Source organism: Haliotis rufescens, unplaced genomic scaffold (assembly GCF_023055435.1).
Source record: "Haliotis rufescens isolate VD_foot unplaced genomic scaffold, xgHalRufe1.0.p SCAF_14, whole genome shotgun sequence".
In the NCBI taxonomy this organism is placed as follows: Eukaryota; Metazoa; Mollusca; class Gastropoda; order Lepetellida; family Haliotidae; genus Haliotis; species Haliotis rufescens.
The window spans coordinates 1,478,112-1,496,818 of NW_025963824.1; the positions used below are offsets into that span (position 1 = coordinate 1,478,112).

The following is an 18,707-nucleotide window of genomic DNA, read 5'->3' on the forward strand; positions in this document are numbered from 1 at the left end:
CATCACGTGATCTCCCCCCGGTCTACATTTTGACAGGGCCTGGTGGGGTCAGGCCGAGGCTTGCTGCTGTGAATCACGGAGTTATATAACTCGATGTGGTATAGAGTTTACGAAAGGTTATCACACCATTGTTAGTTCAACAATGACAATATGACTCTCTCAGTAACTATTTTGTTGGTGCCAGGATTTTGGTTTGAAATTTGCATTCATTTTATGTTCATGAACACACTCCATTTAAAGGAAGAGAATATATATATATATGGCTACGTCTATACACAACCCACACATCAAACAAAATGATAAAATCTTAATTCTAAAAGACTCGCTAAGCGGATCCAAGCAATTGAAAACAAAAATACCCCAAACCAATCTAAGCTAATAAACCAAATACTAAAGAGCACATAACAACTAAATACCCTTGGTAAACAATTATAATTCCTTTGGTTCAGTGCTATTTATTACGCACAAAAATTACAACCAATGTAAAAACAACAAAACAACAAATCACAGGACTCCCACTTTCTCTTAGTCCATCCACCCCTGCAAAATTAAGAATTCAAAATACTTCAAAATCTAGATCACCTCCTTCTCAGGCTTCTTCTTCTTCAGGTCAAGCACTTCCGGTCAAGCACTTCCGGTCAAGCACCTCTTTCATTTTTTTGGAAAACCTCTCCCTGGCGGGCGGGAGTTGTCTAAGGCGCCGCGATTCGCTGTGCAGAGTCGCCAGAAACCTATGATTGTGGGTTCGAATCCCGGTTCGCCAAAATTATGTTTCTAGGTTTGTCAGTACCATACCCGTTCTCGTGGGTTTCACCGAAGTGGTAAACGTCTGAGACCTGCAATACTTTGGGCTTTCCTCGAACATTAAGCTGTCACGCCGTGATATAACTGGAATACTGTTAAAAACGGCGTTAAACCCGACTCACTCACTCACTCCAGCTCTACCCTTTAGTATTACAACCAGTGAAATTGCTATTCTGTTTCACGTTCTATTATCATTCTATATGCCATGTAGTGCTATTCTCTTGTAGCCTGTATTGTCCATTCAATACTGCTTCATTGGAACCGTTCCTATTCTTATTGTTAAAGTATATGTGAGTCCCGTGATGGGATTCGATCCACGGACCTTCTGATCAGAGGGCGGACGCCTTGTCCACATGACGAAAGAAGTTAACCCTGTCAGCCGGCTGACAAGGCAAGGATGTCATCTGTGGGATGACTCCACACCCTGCTACATATAACACAAGCATACTACATAGGGAGGAGTTGATGTAGTGTGATTTTAGTTCACAGGCTTAATCACTGACGGTTGAACAGAGCTATTAGAAGCTAACAATCGGGTGGTCAGCTGTACTGAGGCTTGGTAAAAAGAGCATGCTCGATTGTATCCCCCTTTATTTCCAGTTCAGGTAAATCAGTGGAAAGGACTTGGCCATTAGATTGTTATGGAATGATATCAGATCATCGATATACCTGAAGCTTAAGATAAACTTCTTGGCCAAATTACCTTGTTTTGACTTTGCCAATCCGAGCCGAAATTCATATTCATATTCATAGTGACAAAAACTATCCACAACTTTTCAATGGTCAGCATTCCCTTTATGGCCTTCTTACATTTCACAAATTTTGAGGTTCATAGAGCAAGCTTATCTACGAAGATTTCAAAGAGCGTTATACGATTGATTAGAGTCAATTCCTTAGTAATGCTTTCACAAATGGTAGAAATGTGATACATCAGTTTCCAAAATCATGTTCAAAGGCAAATCCCTATTTCGACTAATCTTGTACAACATCTTCCCGTGTTTGCTCAGGAAAACACATTACATTACAATCGTCTTTTCGCGGACACCCATGAACAGTTGATAGTCATTCACATTCACATGATACAGTCGGAATCAAAGAGTTGAACGGGTGTTGTCACTTTAAGCCATTGAATGATAGTATCTAGCATATTAAAGGTGTTATCTGAGGGTATGCTTGCGGCGCGATTTGATTGAAGAATGTGTCTTTTCCTTGCCACACGGATATGAAACTGGACACACGCACATTGATGCAAAATAATCCTTGTGTATTTATAAGCTCACCTGTAGAAAATGAACAACAGCCCCATTAACAGATCTAAAATGACAATATTTATCATACCTCCATGTTAGAATGATGAGATCTGATTTGTCCACGTGATCTTGATAAAATACCATCTACATATATATTTTTCAGCGGGAGAATGAATCTCGTACACCTCGCCACGAACAAGACAGGCTGCACGCGGATTTCTGAAAGGCATATATCCCGAGATGAATTTGTTAGAGCTGGATCAATCTAGGTACGGGCAGTCGGGTAACCTGGTGTTTAAAGTGTTCGCTCGTCACGCCGAAGACCCAGGTTCGATGCCCGACATGGGTACAATGTGTGAAGCCTATTTCTGGTGTCCCCCGCCGTCATATTGCTGGAATATTTCTAAAAGCGGCCTAAGACCATAGTCCCTCACTCACTCATAGCACATCGGGTTTTATGCCTTCCGCGTTAAGTCTTAAACCACGAGCCGGCTTCAACTTATAGTGTATACGGCAGTATTGGGCTTTGGAGATTACCTTAAAGTCACATTTCACAGAAGATAGTACTTTAAAGTTCTATCTCATTTCTGACATAGCATTCTGAACAGAGCATGCCCACTATGTACATATCAACATGGTCTGTTTTTAGTTTCTGAGCTAACCGTTTCTGGAGAGAACACGATCGTGTAACCATATAGCTCATAAACACTCATGTCATTATGTATTGGCATGTTGCCTTAATACTGACGTTAGACATCTGCTAAAACAGCAACACCTATTTAATTTAATCCATACCCAAATCTAAGTTCGAACTCAGTGATGGTTATATTTGTCCTCATTTGAGTTTAATACCACTAGCCAATGCTACAACGAATTTATCATGCATAAATCTACCAGAGTAAAAGCACTATAACAAATTGAAAAATTATTCATTGACTCGCAAACATCATGCAGCATTGCAGTGGGGTATGACGGATACCCCCACCCTAAGAAATTCACGTGCAGCCTCTTTCCTTCCTTGCGGGGTGTACGAGATTTATTCTCCCTCACATAAATTTAATTTCCCCGTCCCAGGCGGGATACATTGTATTTTAAACCAATCAGATCTTAACTCTCTTCCATCGAGGGGGAGTACTGCTTGTAGTGCATGACCTACTTTCTGACCGTCCCTGGCAGCGTAATGTGTCACGTGGTCCGCATATCACGAGACTTTCCCGTTTTACCTAAGGTGTGTGCTTGTCACAAAGTTGTGATTCACAGCTGGCCATATATGTGACAAACCTTCAGTCCAACCCCGCATACACTGGCAACCCTCAACTCTGTAGTTTCTACAGATGTTAGTTCATAGTATTTTTCACATCTTGGTGTGTTTATCTAGAGAATCTCACCCGAGTGTCTTTTGATATCAAATATATCAACACGAGTTGATAAAAGTGGAAAATTCCGAGGCTTGCCGATATATTTGATATCAAAAGACACGAGGGTGAGATTTTATTTATCATCCAACATCATTCTTCCAACTTTTTCAATTTGTTGACAGTAATTAGCAGTGTTTTCAGTGTAAAAAGTACGGCTAACAGCTTCAGTAGCGGAGTCATTAGTGATGTCATTTGATTGTGACGTTATGGTAACCGGTGACGTCACAATGGTCTGCAAAGCATTGTGATGTAATTTCATTACATCGATATCTACAGTGTAGATATAGCATGATCTAATTCAAGCGATATCTCCTGTGGGAGCCAGTTTTGGATGATAAAATCATGTCCTTCGTGTATAGAAAAAAAAGTGACAAAATTCTGTCCATATTCAAAAGAAATCTTGAGTCAATTATACGATTCTGACTATGTTTGTGAATCACTTTCACATAGAACTGATACCAGGTGTTCGCGAAAAGGTGAGCGTATCCTGCCCTTCTGGTGGGACCCGTCACAAACACAGTCAAAGGCAAGGCAATTGTTCCCCTGAAAAAAACACGTGAACATATGGTACAAGTCGAAATAGGGAATTGCATCAGACATCATTTTTGTCTTTGATGCGTCAAATTTTGAAATATCCTCCACATTCCTACCATAAAATATTTTGAAAGCTGTGCTGAAACCTTAAATGTTGTAACCTTGATTAAAAACATGGGGGATTTGAAAATGTCATCCCTGTTGATGCTGCGTTAACATATGACAAGCAGGGGACTCAATCTAAGCTAAATTCTGAAAATGGCAATTCAGAAGATTTCAAAACATTCAACATTATCAATTCAAAGAAAGTAGAGAATTTAAAGGAGCAAGGAATTAAGAGCCATTTGCTAAATGTATGCTTGTGAATAATATACAGTGCTAGCTGCTATAAGCCTATGTCAAATGTGTAGGTACTGAATAATATACAGTAATGGCTGCTATAAGTCTATGCTAAATGTATACATGCTAAATAATATACAGTGGTAGTTGGTATACGTCTATGCTAAATGTGTACATGCTAAATAATGTACAGTGCTAGCTGCTGTAGGTCTATATCGTGTGTCGACACTTGAAGCTGGGTTGCCGAGTGAGGTATGTGATTCTGTCTGGCATCATAGTACAGGCAAGTATGTCTTTATTTTGTCCGCCAGCTTCACCAACCCTGTAAACGTGACTTCAGAAGGTGAGATCAAACACACATCTTATAATTTGAAGGAATCTTTCTGACCATTAATTGTGAAGATTATTTTGAGCTTAATACCTTTTTGATTTTCTTCCTACATTTTTCTGAACATCGTTTATTGCATAATGAAAATTTGAAATTCGTACTGAGGAAGAAAACTACCTTTGAAATGAGTATAATACTCTCTCGGGGTGGCTTTCTCCTTCTGCTCGTCACGGCGTGACTTTCTCCTTCTGCTCGTCACGGCGTGACTTTCTCCTTCTACTGCTCGTCACGGTGTGACTTTCTCCTTCTACTGCTCATCACGGCGTGACTTTCTCCTTCTACTGCTCGTCACGGCGTGACTTTCTCCTTCTACTGCTCGTCACGGCGTGACTTTCTCCTTCTGCTGCTCGTCATGGTGTGACTTTCTCCTTCTACTGCTCGTCACGGCGTGACTTTCTCCTTCTGCTCGTCATGGCGTGACTTTCTCCTTCTACTGCTCGTCACGGTGTGACTTTCTCCTTCTGCTGCTCATCACGGCGTGACTTTCTCCTTCTACTGCTCGTCATGGTGTGACTTTCTCCTTCTACTGCTCGTCACGGCGTGACTTTCTCCTTCTACTGCTCGTCATGGTGTGACTTTCTCCTTCTACTGCTCGTCACGGCGTGACTTTCTCCTTCTACTGCTGGTCACGGTGTGACTTTCTCCTTCTACTGCTCGTCACGGCGTGACTTTCTCCTTCTACTGCTCGTCATGGTGTGACTTTCTCCTTCTATTGCTCGTCACGGCGTGACTTTCTCCTTCTATTGCTCGTCACGGTGTGGCTTCGCATTTAAACTGAAGCGGGCAAACAAAGGTTAGGTGTTTTTCATGAAATTTCAAAAGACATCCCACATCCTGAACACGATCCCGTGGTTTTCCCGGGTTGTACTTTGGTATAGTCTGGTTTATACACAATACCATAAACTGACATCATATTCATATTTCACACATCATGTATTAACTAATTATTGTCTTTCACATATATTTATCAATATCACTGAGCATTTATTTTCCTAAGTGTATAATGTAGTATGAAAACATTCTCAGGAGAGGTCAAATGATGAGGTTACTTTTTTATTTTGTTTCGCTTACATTTCATCTGTTAGGGGTACGACTAGGATTACATACAATATTATGTGGCAACTTTCCTGCATTGGATATAATTGTCTGCAACGGTCAATGTACTTACCAACTGGAAGAAACTAGCTCATGTTCCATATATTTACATACAAAGAATTTTGAACCTAGTGTGAAAGCCAACAAACGACCAAGAATTGGTATACAATCAACAAATGTATTACAAAAAATCACTAAGTATACAAATCAATAGACATTACTGCATAGTGTTTACAATGACAGTAAACAATAAAGTGAGTGAGTGAGTGAGTTGGATTTAACGCCGCTTTTAACAGTATTCCAGGTATATCACGACGTGTCAGCTCAATGTGGAAGGAAAGCCCGAAGTGATGCAGGTCTCAGACGTTTACCACTTCGGTGAAACCCACGAGCACGGGTATGGTGCTGACAAACCTAGAAACATAATTTTGGCGAACCGGGATTCGAACCCACAATCATAGGTTTCTGGCGTGCCCAAGGGACGCAACCCTGCACAGCAAATCGCGGCTCCTTAGACGACTGGGCCACCCGTGCCCACAGTAAACAATAGAGTGGTAGAACAATATTCAATGGCAATAAATAATATGATGGCAGTGGTCAGTGTCAAATACGAAAATACAGTGGTCAGACAGGGAGTCAGAGATGATGAGCGATCCTCACATGAAAGCTGGTTCCGAAGCGATAAAAAGCGTGAGAGACGAAATGTGTCAGAGATAGCTGAACATGTTCTTGTCCCACTTTATATACAGCCTACATGAACAATCTAATAGAACCGTCTATCCCGTGCCCTAAACCATGTAGATCATTACGAAAATTTCGGTTACATACTATCACTAGCATCTAAATACCGGAACTTCCTGACGACTGATCTATGTCCAATTGTAATGCCACGAGCGTTGTCCGAAATCAGCAGAAACAATGCAACACAGCGACAATCATTGTTCAACAATAAAATACACTGCCATCTAACAATAAACATATATGTATATTTTTCAGAGGACGATGAATCCTATCCCACTGTTGGTGTTGTTTGTGTCAACATTCGTGATCGAGAACTTGACAATGACCTATTCAAGGAAGCCGTTTGGCCCGAAAATGTGTGACCAGTTTTGTCGACAGGTAAAGCAGTGCACCGCCGTCTCGTTCTCCGCAGAACAACTGTCATGTCAGCTGTTACTAAAAAGGGTTGAGGTAAGCATTATCATTTCTTTTTGAAACCACCTGTATTTGTGTCAGAAGTTTCTGATTTTAGCAACTGTAACCCACATAAGGCAAATGACATGCAAGACCTACATGACATACTTGATACACATGACCAAGATGCTATACATAGACCCAAATGACCCACATGACGAACATGACACACATGACATGCATGACACATAGGTCATGTACATAGATGCACGATACCCATGACTTACAAGATTCATATGGCACACATGTTACACATCGCTCTCATGACACAAATGGTACAAATGGCACACATGACACATTTGATACACATGTCACACAGGACACACACGAAATACACGACACACACGATTGAAATGACACACGAAACACACGATACATAACCATATGACACACGCGACACACACGACATACACGACACACGATTGACATGACACACACGACATACTTGACACACACGACACACATTGCAAACGCGACACACACAACCTACAAGACACACCCGAGATACACCAGAGATTAATATGACACACACACACACACAGGACACTACATGACACACATAGCACAACTATATGGCACATATGACACGCATGACTGAGTGAGTGAGTAGAGTTTTATGCCGCTTTAAGCAATATTACAGCAATATCACGACGGGGGATAGCAATAATGGGCTTCACACATTGTACCCATGTTAGGAATCGAACCCGGTTCTTCGGCGTGACGAGCGACCTCTTTAACCACTAGGCTACCTGACCGCCCCAACATCTACATCTGATAAGTTTAGTTGGCGGTGGGTGGACTTGTAGCAAAAGCGTCGAAAGCTCGGGTTCGGTTCTCCACCATGGTACAATGTGTATAACTCTCTCGTATTGACATGGCTGGAATATTGCTATTAGGGGTGTAAATAATCACTCACTCACTCACTCACGCACTCACGCACTCACTATAACACCCACCAACCGACCCGCTCACTCACTCACTCACTCACTAAAACACCCACCCACCTACCCACTCACTCACTCACTCACTCACTCACTCACTCACTCACTCACTCAAGAAGGGTCACAACACAACTTCAACAGACGAAATATGTTCTTTTGATTTACAGAAGACAGAGAAGAAGAACAACACAATCATCAGCAATCAGAACATGGTTATGCGGGGCAGCCCTGAAGGTTCAGAACGTAAGAAGTTTTCCCCAAAGCAATCTTTACAGTAACATGAGGATACACAGATGATTCATAACGTCTTTTTTGCAGTTTCCATTCATCCTGATTGATCAGCATCAAAGATATATTCGTAGGATTCTCCAACATAATCAAATGTCTTCACCTACATTTCTCAGACAAACCATTGCTTAACTAAAGTGGCATTAAACCCAACTCACTCACTCATTCATTTTATGTCAATGTAGACACAATTTTATGGATAACAACGTCTTGTATACTGTAAAAAGCGACGTTTCGGTATAAATCATTATACCGTTGTCAAGCAGGACTGAATGAGGGACAAAGTACAGAGTAGGTTTAGTATGTGGAGGATTAACAGTAGAGGGTTAACAGCAACAACAACTGAATACATTGGTAGGTGTTGACACCAAGGGAATGCGTTATACATTGCACACCTTCAACTATATCGATCGCTATCTATTCATTGTTTACATGTCAGACATTTACACAGATTGACTGATGTAATTTCTTGTTGGTGAAGTTCAAGAAATGGTTCATAGCAGATAAATCACCAAAGCAAATGAAAGGGCACTACTGCAGTAGTCCCGTTTCTGAGAGCCAAATATAAATCCACTGAGACTTTGCCTTGTTATGTTGGTGTCACACCCATTGACGGAATGCCGTAGCAATTTATTCTCTATAATAAGATTAGTTTTAATTTCTAAACTTTGACTGAATGAAGACCCGCTAATACCACAAATAACAATTACAAGAATCACACAACAATCTCCGAGGTTTAAAGCTAGATTTATCAATTAAAACACAGATAAGCATAAAACAATTCTCAGTTACTGGGCAAAGCACTAATATACAAATCTATTTAGGCAAAGCAATATGGCAAATGTGCAATATAGATAATAGTCACCTCAGATTTCTTGACATCACATTCCCAATGAATTCCATTTCACATTGTTCCAAACTTATGTATCACAGTTCACAGGATAACTGGGTAACCACAGTTTCCTCCTTCGAAGCGTTGACATGACCTTCTAACTTTGTCTCCGGACATAACGCTGGGCTGAACTGCCCTCGTTCAGTTAAACAATATTTCTCACTCTCCAATTCTTTTTCCTTCCCCCTTTCTGTTCGATAACTTGCCCTCATAGAGTAAACAAATTTCCAAGTAAGCTACCTACTTGAACATACAACAAAAGGTTGATCGGCCCACACCAATCAGTTACCAAGCCAACTCAAACTCCAATCACCCCACAAACACGCTTCTCCCCGTCAGGCCGCTTGCTTAACTTATTCAAGCATGACGCCGTTCACCCAAACTGGACCCCTTGTGAACCACACAAATATACAACGTCACTCATAACAACTCCTTCAACTATATCGATCGCTATCTATTGATTGTTTTCATGTCAGACATTTACACAGATGGACTGATGTAATTTCTTGTTGGTGGAGTTCAAGAAATGGTTCATAGCAGATAAATCACCAAAGCAAATGAAAGGGCACACAGAATTGCTATGGAATTACAATGCCTCAGTGGTCCCATTGCTGAGAGCCAGATATATAGCATGAAGTGATCGGTGTCCATGGCCAACAAGCACTGAGACTTTGTCTTGTTATGTCGGTGTCACTCCCATTGACGGAATGCCGTGGCAATGTATTCTCTATAATACGAGTTGTCGTGTAGTTGAGTTGTGAAACTTTGACTGAATGAAGACCAGGGTTCGAGTCCCAATGGGTACACTGTCTGGGCATCCCTTACTCTGACATGACTGATTCTACTTATAAATAAAGCGATGCAGCGACATGTTTCCCGATCTCATTAACATCATATCTAACTCTTGCTACCACCAAACACAGATCTGAGGACATCCCATTACGGGTCATGACAGACCGACCTTTCGCGGACTTTGACCGACCAAAGGAATGACTGACAAGAGAGCAACATTAGCCATTTAGATTTTCTCGTGCTTCACTGGTGACTACGCTTTGAAACATAATTTAACAAATACTCGATTACAAATGTAAAATCTGAACAAAAATAAATATCCCGGAATGGGTTAGATCGTACGGATTCAGCCATAAAGCCCATAACTCTCGTTCGGAATGTTACATTTTGTCGAGGTTGCATGATTAGAAAACACCATCCGACTGTCACTTTCATGATCTGGTAACTGACCCCCTGCCTGGTCGGGAGAAAGGTCGTTCTGACGTGACCCGGGCCCGTAGGGGTCCTCTGATCTTTGTTTAGGGGTAGCGAGAACTAAGATCGGATTTTAATTTGATTTGAAGTTTTCTAAACATAAACTGAACAACAAAAGTTCCTGTGACATTGAATAAGATTTAATGCAAAGTTAAGTTTTTTACCAAATCTGAATCAATTTCGGTTTGCAACAGATAAAAGACTCCTGTAAGCGTTCAAATAGTTTAATTTGCCACACTGACTTCAGAAAATGCGTGATTTCATAAAAAAAACTATGAACATGCCAACATTTCAATTTAAAAATCAATAGCGTGTGTGTCCATCTCTGGTTGCGATGCAAACAACACATCTTCGTCTCATGGAATGGACCAGGTGTCGCACAAAGTCCTGTGGGATATCTGTTCATATCTGCTGGAGCATGTTTCGAAGTTCCTGGAGTGTATGTGGAACACGTGGTTGACGTCGAAGGCGCCGATCCATCTCATCCAATATGTGCTCGATTGGTGAGAGATCAGGTGAGCCAGCCGGCCAGAGGATGACATTCACGTTGTTTTGTTGAAGAGAATCCTGAACAAGTCGAGCAATGTGAGGCCGGGCTATGTCATGTTGAAAGGTTATGCCTGGGGCATGACGACGCAAAAACGGTAGAACAACAGGGCCGTTGATCTCGTTGCGGTAGTACTGTCCATTGAGATTTCCCTCTACCACTATCAAACGGGTTCTCTGTCTTGCTGTAACCCAACCCCATACCATAACGCTGTCGCCCCCGAACCGATCTTCTTCCATGACACAATGATTGACGTAACGTTCACCTCGACGTCGGTACACTCGAATCCGTCCATCGCTGTGGCTGAGGTGAAAACGGGACTCGTCAGTGAATAGAACTTGTCCCAACTGCATGGCTTTCCAGCGTAGACGCTGTCTGCAGCACTGTAGACGTGCTTGACGGTGGCTTCCTGTCAAAATGGGACGTCTGGCGGGTCTTCTGGAAACAATCCCTGCACATCTGAGGCGACGACGTACGGTTTGTGAAGATATTCGTCGAAGGCCAGTGATGCTTCTTGTAGTCACTGTTGCTGGCTTGAATCGATTTCGTAGGTGTGTTGTTCGAATCCAGTTGTCTTGTCGATTATTGGTTACGCGTGGCCTGCCACTCCGAGGATGGTCTCTGACTGCATTCGTCTGGTGTTTCTGTGGACGTTAAATTGTCTTGCAACATCACGTTGACTCGATCCTGCTTCAAGCATACCAATGGCTCGCAGACGCTCATTTTCGGACAGGCGTGGCATTTCGTAATGTTGAGTAATTGCGTAATTTTGTTGTTTTTCTGAGTGGTTAGTGTCGGCACGATGCTTAACAATGCATATGGAATCCCGTTAACGCACATGTTTTTATATCAATTCCCGGGTAGTGAAATACATCAGGCTTGCATAAAAGTCAACTTTTGCATAGAATGCATGCTTTTCTGTAGCAGTTGCGTGTTTGTGACTTGATTCCATACATGTACTACAATATTGAAAACCAAACTTTACTAGTTTGAAAAATACACTGAAATTATTGGTGTCACAGGAACTTTTGTTGTTGAGTATACATGTACGAATCCAGTATAATATCATAACTGGATGGTTATGTAGAAAGTGTATATTGTCTTCTTCAAACAAGTCAAACAATGAAAACTTCAAACAATTAACCCAATTTTAACATTAAATTTCTTTTACATCTTTAAGTGTATATTCTTCAGAGACCAACTTGAAGCTGCACATGGGTCAGAAGACATGGGCTGACGCTATGAAGGCGTGTCGTGAGGATGGAATGAGTCTTCTCCAGATGGACACCAGACAGAAGCAACTGGCTGTGATCCTTCATCCCCGATACAACGATTTCAACCTCTATAGTAACTTCTTTTAGCAGTTTGACACATCCCTCGATAAGTGCAGATCATTTTGTCCTATAATGTTTTATTCATTTGTGAGTGTTTCGTATTTTGCCGTCAGCGTTTCCACAACTCACCCAATCACCCAGAATGCATGCTTCTCGTGTTGCAGAGATGTGGCTCGGCCTGACAGACCTGTACCACAACGACTCCTACTACTGGACGAGTGGAGCGCCGATCACCTATGCAGGGTGGGCGTACGGAGAGCCCACTCATGGCAGTCAAGACTGCGTGTATGTTGCAATGAACAGTATGAAATGGACAGACAGTAACTGTGAGAGTAAGAGGAGGTTCATCTGTGAAAAGTAGTTGATGTAATTTCATTTTTAAAAATCTGTGGTGGTTTCAAGTATCATGCACGCAGTCATCTTCTACTACTTTACACTTATTTTGTACAGAGTTTTCATTCATGCCACATGCATTATAAATCTGATAACCATGGCAAAAACGTATCTCACCCTAGAAGATGTACCGGGAATCGGACAAAACTACTAGTTTTGTACAACATCAAAGCTGACGAACCATCTGGCTCTGTCAGAGATCTGATGTACGAGTACGCCACAGTTATGGAATGCTTTGCCATTGAATCTGAGAAACTCTGCTTCTAAGGAAACATTTAGGTCTCTCCTCAAAACTCACTTCTTCACCTCAGCTTTTCAACAGATCTCCTGATTGTTGGCATATGTACATAGACATTACTTTTTAACCTTGTCACAGCGCCAGTGAGCAAATGTCGATGGATATTAGGCGCTTTACAAATCAATTATTATTATTATTATTATTATTATTATTATAATTATATGTTTGTGCGTGTCACCTTTGCCCGACTAATGAGAAGAATAAACCCTTCAACTACCAACCCGCATTACGACTACAAATACTTAGTATCTATTAAATCAAATTTTGGGCCTTTAGGTATTACAACGTGAAAATATGTACCCAAGACCCGATGATGTCTCGTAACGCCAACTCTCATACAACTTGTAATGAAAAATTCCTGTGTCACACACAGTTTAGAAGGGACATTGTGAGCAAGGCGGGTGCACTCCTAATGACGCTACCATTAATACATGAAATAACAGATATATTTAGAGTGTATAAAATCCTGTTATGGACAGTACAATAACCAGATTATCACATATTGTATTTACGATTTTGGTTTATTAGGTCGCTTGTCTCATTTTATATAAGCTTTTGTAACAGACATGCAATTTCAAGTCCGAGTGGGTTCGGGATGAAGGTGTCCCGCAAGGCGGTATTCTGTCTGTCACTCCATTACTGGCACAGGTCACCGATCCCTTCAGCACTTGATTACGGCTCTAACGTCTATGGTTGAGCATGTAAAAGTAATTTACAAGCCTAGATACTATCCATCATCAAGACCCAAATCCTTGACTTATAGCCTTTAGAACGTCTCCCATTGTCTGGGCCACAAGAGATTACTATTTCAAAATTTCAATTTTTTACCAAATTCAAAATTTCAAATTTTTAACAATATCAGGTCTCTTTAATTCTTGGATTTCTTAAGAGATTGTATATACTGATAAGTATTGACGTTCATATTGTTATTTTATAAACTGATAGTGCAAATTAGTAACTTAAATCGTTGGCGGCTTTGCTCTCCAGAGAAGGCGTGAAATCATTGTCCCCTAAGAGAGTATGTATAAGTTCCACGTCGTTCAAAATAATTTTATGATCGCCTGAACTTTACAAGTAGTATACTTGTGATTTTACATTGATGGCCTACAATCGCCAGCGGCTGAGGGAGTTGTAAATACTCTGCATGTGAATCGGGTATTGTAAGTCCTCACGGTCTCTGGTATGGATGCTGGCGATCAGTATCCCCTTTTTAATATTGTGTTGTTATTATGAACATGTACCTGGTATTTGATGGTGGGGACACGTGTTGCCCAGTTGTCTAAGGCGCCGCGATTCGCTGTGCAGAGGTGCATCCCTTGGGCACGCCAGAAACCTATGATTGTGGGTTTGAATCCCGGTTCGCAGAAGTATTGTAAGTCCTCACGGTCTCTAGTATGGTTGCTGGCGATCAGTATCCTCTTTTCCATATTGTGCCGTTAATTGATAGTTTATTCTTTTGCATACTGAAACAAGTTTTAAATACAATACATGATAATCTAGTTATTGTACTGTCCATCGATGACATGATTTTTATACACTCTAAATGTACGCGTTATTCATGTATCCTTTTGTCTCGTCACGATATATTACCGATGTGGCGTAAAATGTTTTCGCTCCGTTCTGTGAGTTTCATTCGTTCGTCTGGTTGTTATTGCAGCTTTGATATGTCTTCTAGTAGCAAGTCATTACTAGCGCCAGAGATGTATATCACATCGGGTGTTTTAGATAAAGACTTGATCTGTGTATAAGCTAAGTTCCGCACTCTTTCGCATAGTTTGAAAATACAAAAACTGCGTTATAGTAAAAATAAAGTGAAAACAAATGTTGACCAGCTGATGCTATACTGTGACAGTGTGATGAATTAGTTGTTGAGGACGAGGACCATTTTGTACTAGTCTGTTCATACTATAAGCAAAGTAGAAATACACTTATTCCACAATATTACCATAAACATCCTTCTCGTCAAAAATTAATTGAACTAATGTCCTCTACAACACATTCAACAATCAAAGGTCTTGCTTGGTAACTAAAGAGAAATTTGAAAAACACAAGAAACAAACAAACATAATTATGTAGTATGTATTACGTCACATATCATGGAAACATTGTAAGTGAACTGTGTGAGATCCACAAATAAATTAGATGTAAATGTATTGTACTCTGGGCCACGAGGCCTCCAATACTGAAATAAAGAATCTCTAGCAGCTCTATGTTTATGAAATGGCATGTAGTAATAACCCTTCAGTATTGTCTCCGATACCTGCTGAGATATAAAATTTGGCCGTAATATAAATGTGTTGTTCAAACCTTGTCTCCCCTTTCTTGGAATATGTTATTATTTAAGTTCATGATACGAGAGAGATAACATTGTGGTGTAGTTTCATAACTGCAACTACGAAGAGCTCTGTTAAACATCGTAGGAGCCAAAGTTGGCAAAATGAACGGTGGGATGTGTGAAAGATACGAAGGGTACAAGGAGTGTCCTCCACACATCCCCCCCCCCCCCCCCGTCAAATACCAGGTGCATTATGAACATGTACCTGGTATTCAATGGTGGGGGCACGGGTGGCCCAGTCGTCTAAGGCGCCGCGATTCGCTGTTCAGAGTTGCATTCCTCTGGCACGCCAGAAGACTATGATTGTGGATTCGAATCCCGGTTCGCCCCGATTATGTTTCTAGGTTTGTCAGAAACATACCCGTGCTCGTGGGTTTCATCGAAGTGGTAAACGTCTGAGACCTGCATCACTTCGGGCTCTCCTCCCACATTAAGCTGACACGCCGCGATATAACTGGAATACTGTTAAACGCGGCGTTAAACACAACTCACTCACTCACTCATAATGAATTTTGCGCAGCTAAAAGAAAATAGAATAATGGCATGAAGGCATGAATGGAAATCATCAATTTGAAATGTAATCTGCTTCTTAGGTCTTGCAGTTTACATATACCGTAAGTCCGGTTTGTGTTCGACATGTCTTTCATAATACCCCCGTAGTCACAATGCAACGAGGTCCGTCGCTCCAACAGCATGGCTCGCTATATACAATGTTTATTCCTAACACAGGATATAAACCTTCTCCAAACACACTCGTTAATAACCTCTATATATATATGCAAAATACTATCTTCTATATTGTTCAGATTTATATATAATATATATTGTGTTAACCGCATAGAGTAATATATAAATCCGAAGGAGGACTTAATGAGGTAAATGCACGAGGTAAGACAATATCAGGATGACATGTATACACCGCCTCCGGTGAGAGTTATTGTTTGTTTGTTGTTTAACGCTGTCGTTTAAACACTAAGCAATATTCAAGCTATATGACAGTGGTCTGTAAATAATCGAGTCTGGACCAGACAATCCAATGATTTATATCCCCCACGTTATACATGTAGATCCAAGGATAACACCACAAAGAGTATGATTGACCATATGGTACCCTCGTGAATAAAAGTCCAGGTTACCGATCTCCATGTTGTACATACATGCCATTATAAGTAGTCAGATCACCTCCCATGTTTATTATCTATGTCATTGAGAGCCTTTGCTCAGATGTATTTTCTATCTATCAAGGTGTTGGTCAGGGACGTGTATTATCTGGCTGCTTTTCTCATTTGTCAGCTTGATTGTCCTGGCTACGGCCTCCGCTTAGAAGACGATGCAACAAGTAACCAGTTGTTAGTAGCGCTCCATCAGCACTGCAAAACCTGCCATATATTGCACACAATTAACCGTGTTGATGGCGTCTGATTTATAATGTAATAAAGGTGCAGTGGTAGTGTTTTCGTGTGTGGAAAGATAGAATTGCTACACAAGAATCCTTTAACGTATGTAGGGGTATGCCTTAGAAACAGTATCTCAACCCTGGAGCGCTCGCGTATTGAATGTGAAAAACGGAAAAGACTTGTCAATGTAAACCATAACAATACTTTGTATTTCGGTTGAACCAAATTGCAGCTGTGCGAATACTACAGAGAGTTGTCTTGCAATGTGCCTTATATGGATGCAATGTATGGGGGCAACTTACTGGTAGAGAGTATGAATCGCTGGAAATACCACAGCGCTACTTCAGTAAGAATGTACAGGATGTACCCAGACTTACATCAAGCGAAGATGTATTGGATACTCTAGATCTTATAACCATTCAGTCATACATAGATAATCAATATATAAACTCTGCTCTTATTTGGTAAACTGTGTCGATCTAGCTGTGACATCTATTCCAAACAACTATTTATTGCCAGACTTTGGCAGACTTTGGCAGACAAATGTTATAAATCTCCCTTTTTCAAAATGCTGCGCCTTGTACATAAATACGATATTGTCCATGTCTTGAATGATTACATAGCTAATTGTAATGTTCCCAGTAAATGTAAATGGACTAGTCTTGTGAAGGAAAATATAAGAAATGTGGATTTGTTTGTGAAACAAATATGCGACCGACAGGACATGTTAAGATATATTAGTATCAGATCAGAAGGTGAACACAGCATTTGGCAACTTTCTCTACGCTTTCCTTCAAAGTGAGTGTCATTGCGGAACTGTAGCCAATGACATAGTCAAACACATTTTTATGTACTCTTACTATGCAAGAAAGAAATGAAATGTTCGAAAATATATTTGATATCACAGATGCGAATTGCTTTGTTGACCTTTGGCCGAATGATGATAATGTTATAATTTCTTTCCTCTTAGGCGGACTGTCTGGTTGCATGAAAACCTTGAGCATTATATATGTTGCGAAACTATTTGACTGGTCTCTCATAATACGTGGCAACATCCGTTCATAGCCCCTTCACAATGACATTTAACTATTTTGTTAAGTTTTAATCTATATTTTAGTGTCTATCTTATATAACGCATCTTCAGTACTGGAGGAAATATTGAGAGCCTTTGGTCGAAATAATCTCAATATTGACTCCCCTATTCCAAAATGGAACACAGCAAGTCAAGATGATATACGCATGTACCAATGTGAATTTGATACATACCACTATCTTAACTCCTTTCACGATTTAAATGTGTTTTGCCAGCCTGAAAATATTGACACATACTGCGACCATATAAGTAAAATCATTTTACTTGCAACTTGTAAATGTATCCCTAAATGTGAATATCAACCCTATCTTAAGTACTTGGACTTTATGATGCACATTACCATATGAGGGTTGCTCGACGTGCATGGCTAAAAAACGGTAAACACAGGGACGAAAACTCAGATTTGCGCATCTCTTATAAGCTGAAAAGTGAGTGAGTGAGTGAGTAAATATTCAAAGTCACATCACCATTCCTCTGGCCAAACAGTATAAAATCAACAAAAATACTACGATTAAAATCACTGAGAAACAAAAAGATACCTGGAATGATACCAGACGTATGTACCTTCACAGGCGGACAATTTTTTTACGAAACTTCAACCCCCTGTGGGGATACAGCCACTTACAATCTCAGAAATAAATTCATTCTAGCAAATTAAAATCACTTTCTATTTACTTTACATATTATAATCAAAATTTATCTATCAGTACTATTTCTAAAAAAAACTGATGAGTAAATGGGCACTGATTTGATTACAAAAATCCTTTATGGGTGTAATTTTGAAATACTTATCCCTTGTGATGGAAAAATCAATGCAGTCAAGCAAGGCATGCTTGACCGTGATTTTTTTTTATCACAACGGATGCAGAATGGAGGATCCTCGCCTTTCAATAATTCTTCA

At 40.5% G+C, this 18,707-nt stretch overlaps 1 protein-coding gene across 1 annotated transcript; it reads left to right on the forward strand.

Annotated features, from left to right (window-relative positions):
* Positions 1-6,830: 6,830 nt before the first annotated feature.
* LOC124122358 (snaclec B9-like) lies at positions 6,831-12,651 on the forward strand. The gene is made up of 4 exons (XM_046485392.2): positions 6,831-7,019; positions 8,131-8,206; positions 12,151-12,303; positions 12,455-12,651. Exons 1-4 carry the CDS (start codon positions 6,831-6,833, stop codon positions 12,649-12,651), a joined length of 615 nt encoding a protein of 204 aa, XP_046341348.2.
* Positions 12,652-18,707: the final 6,056 nt, after the last annotated feature.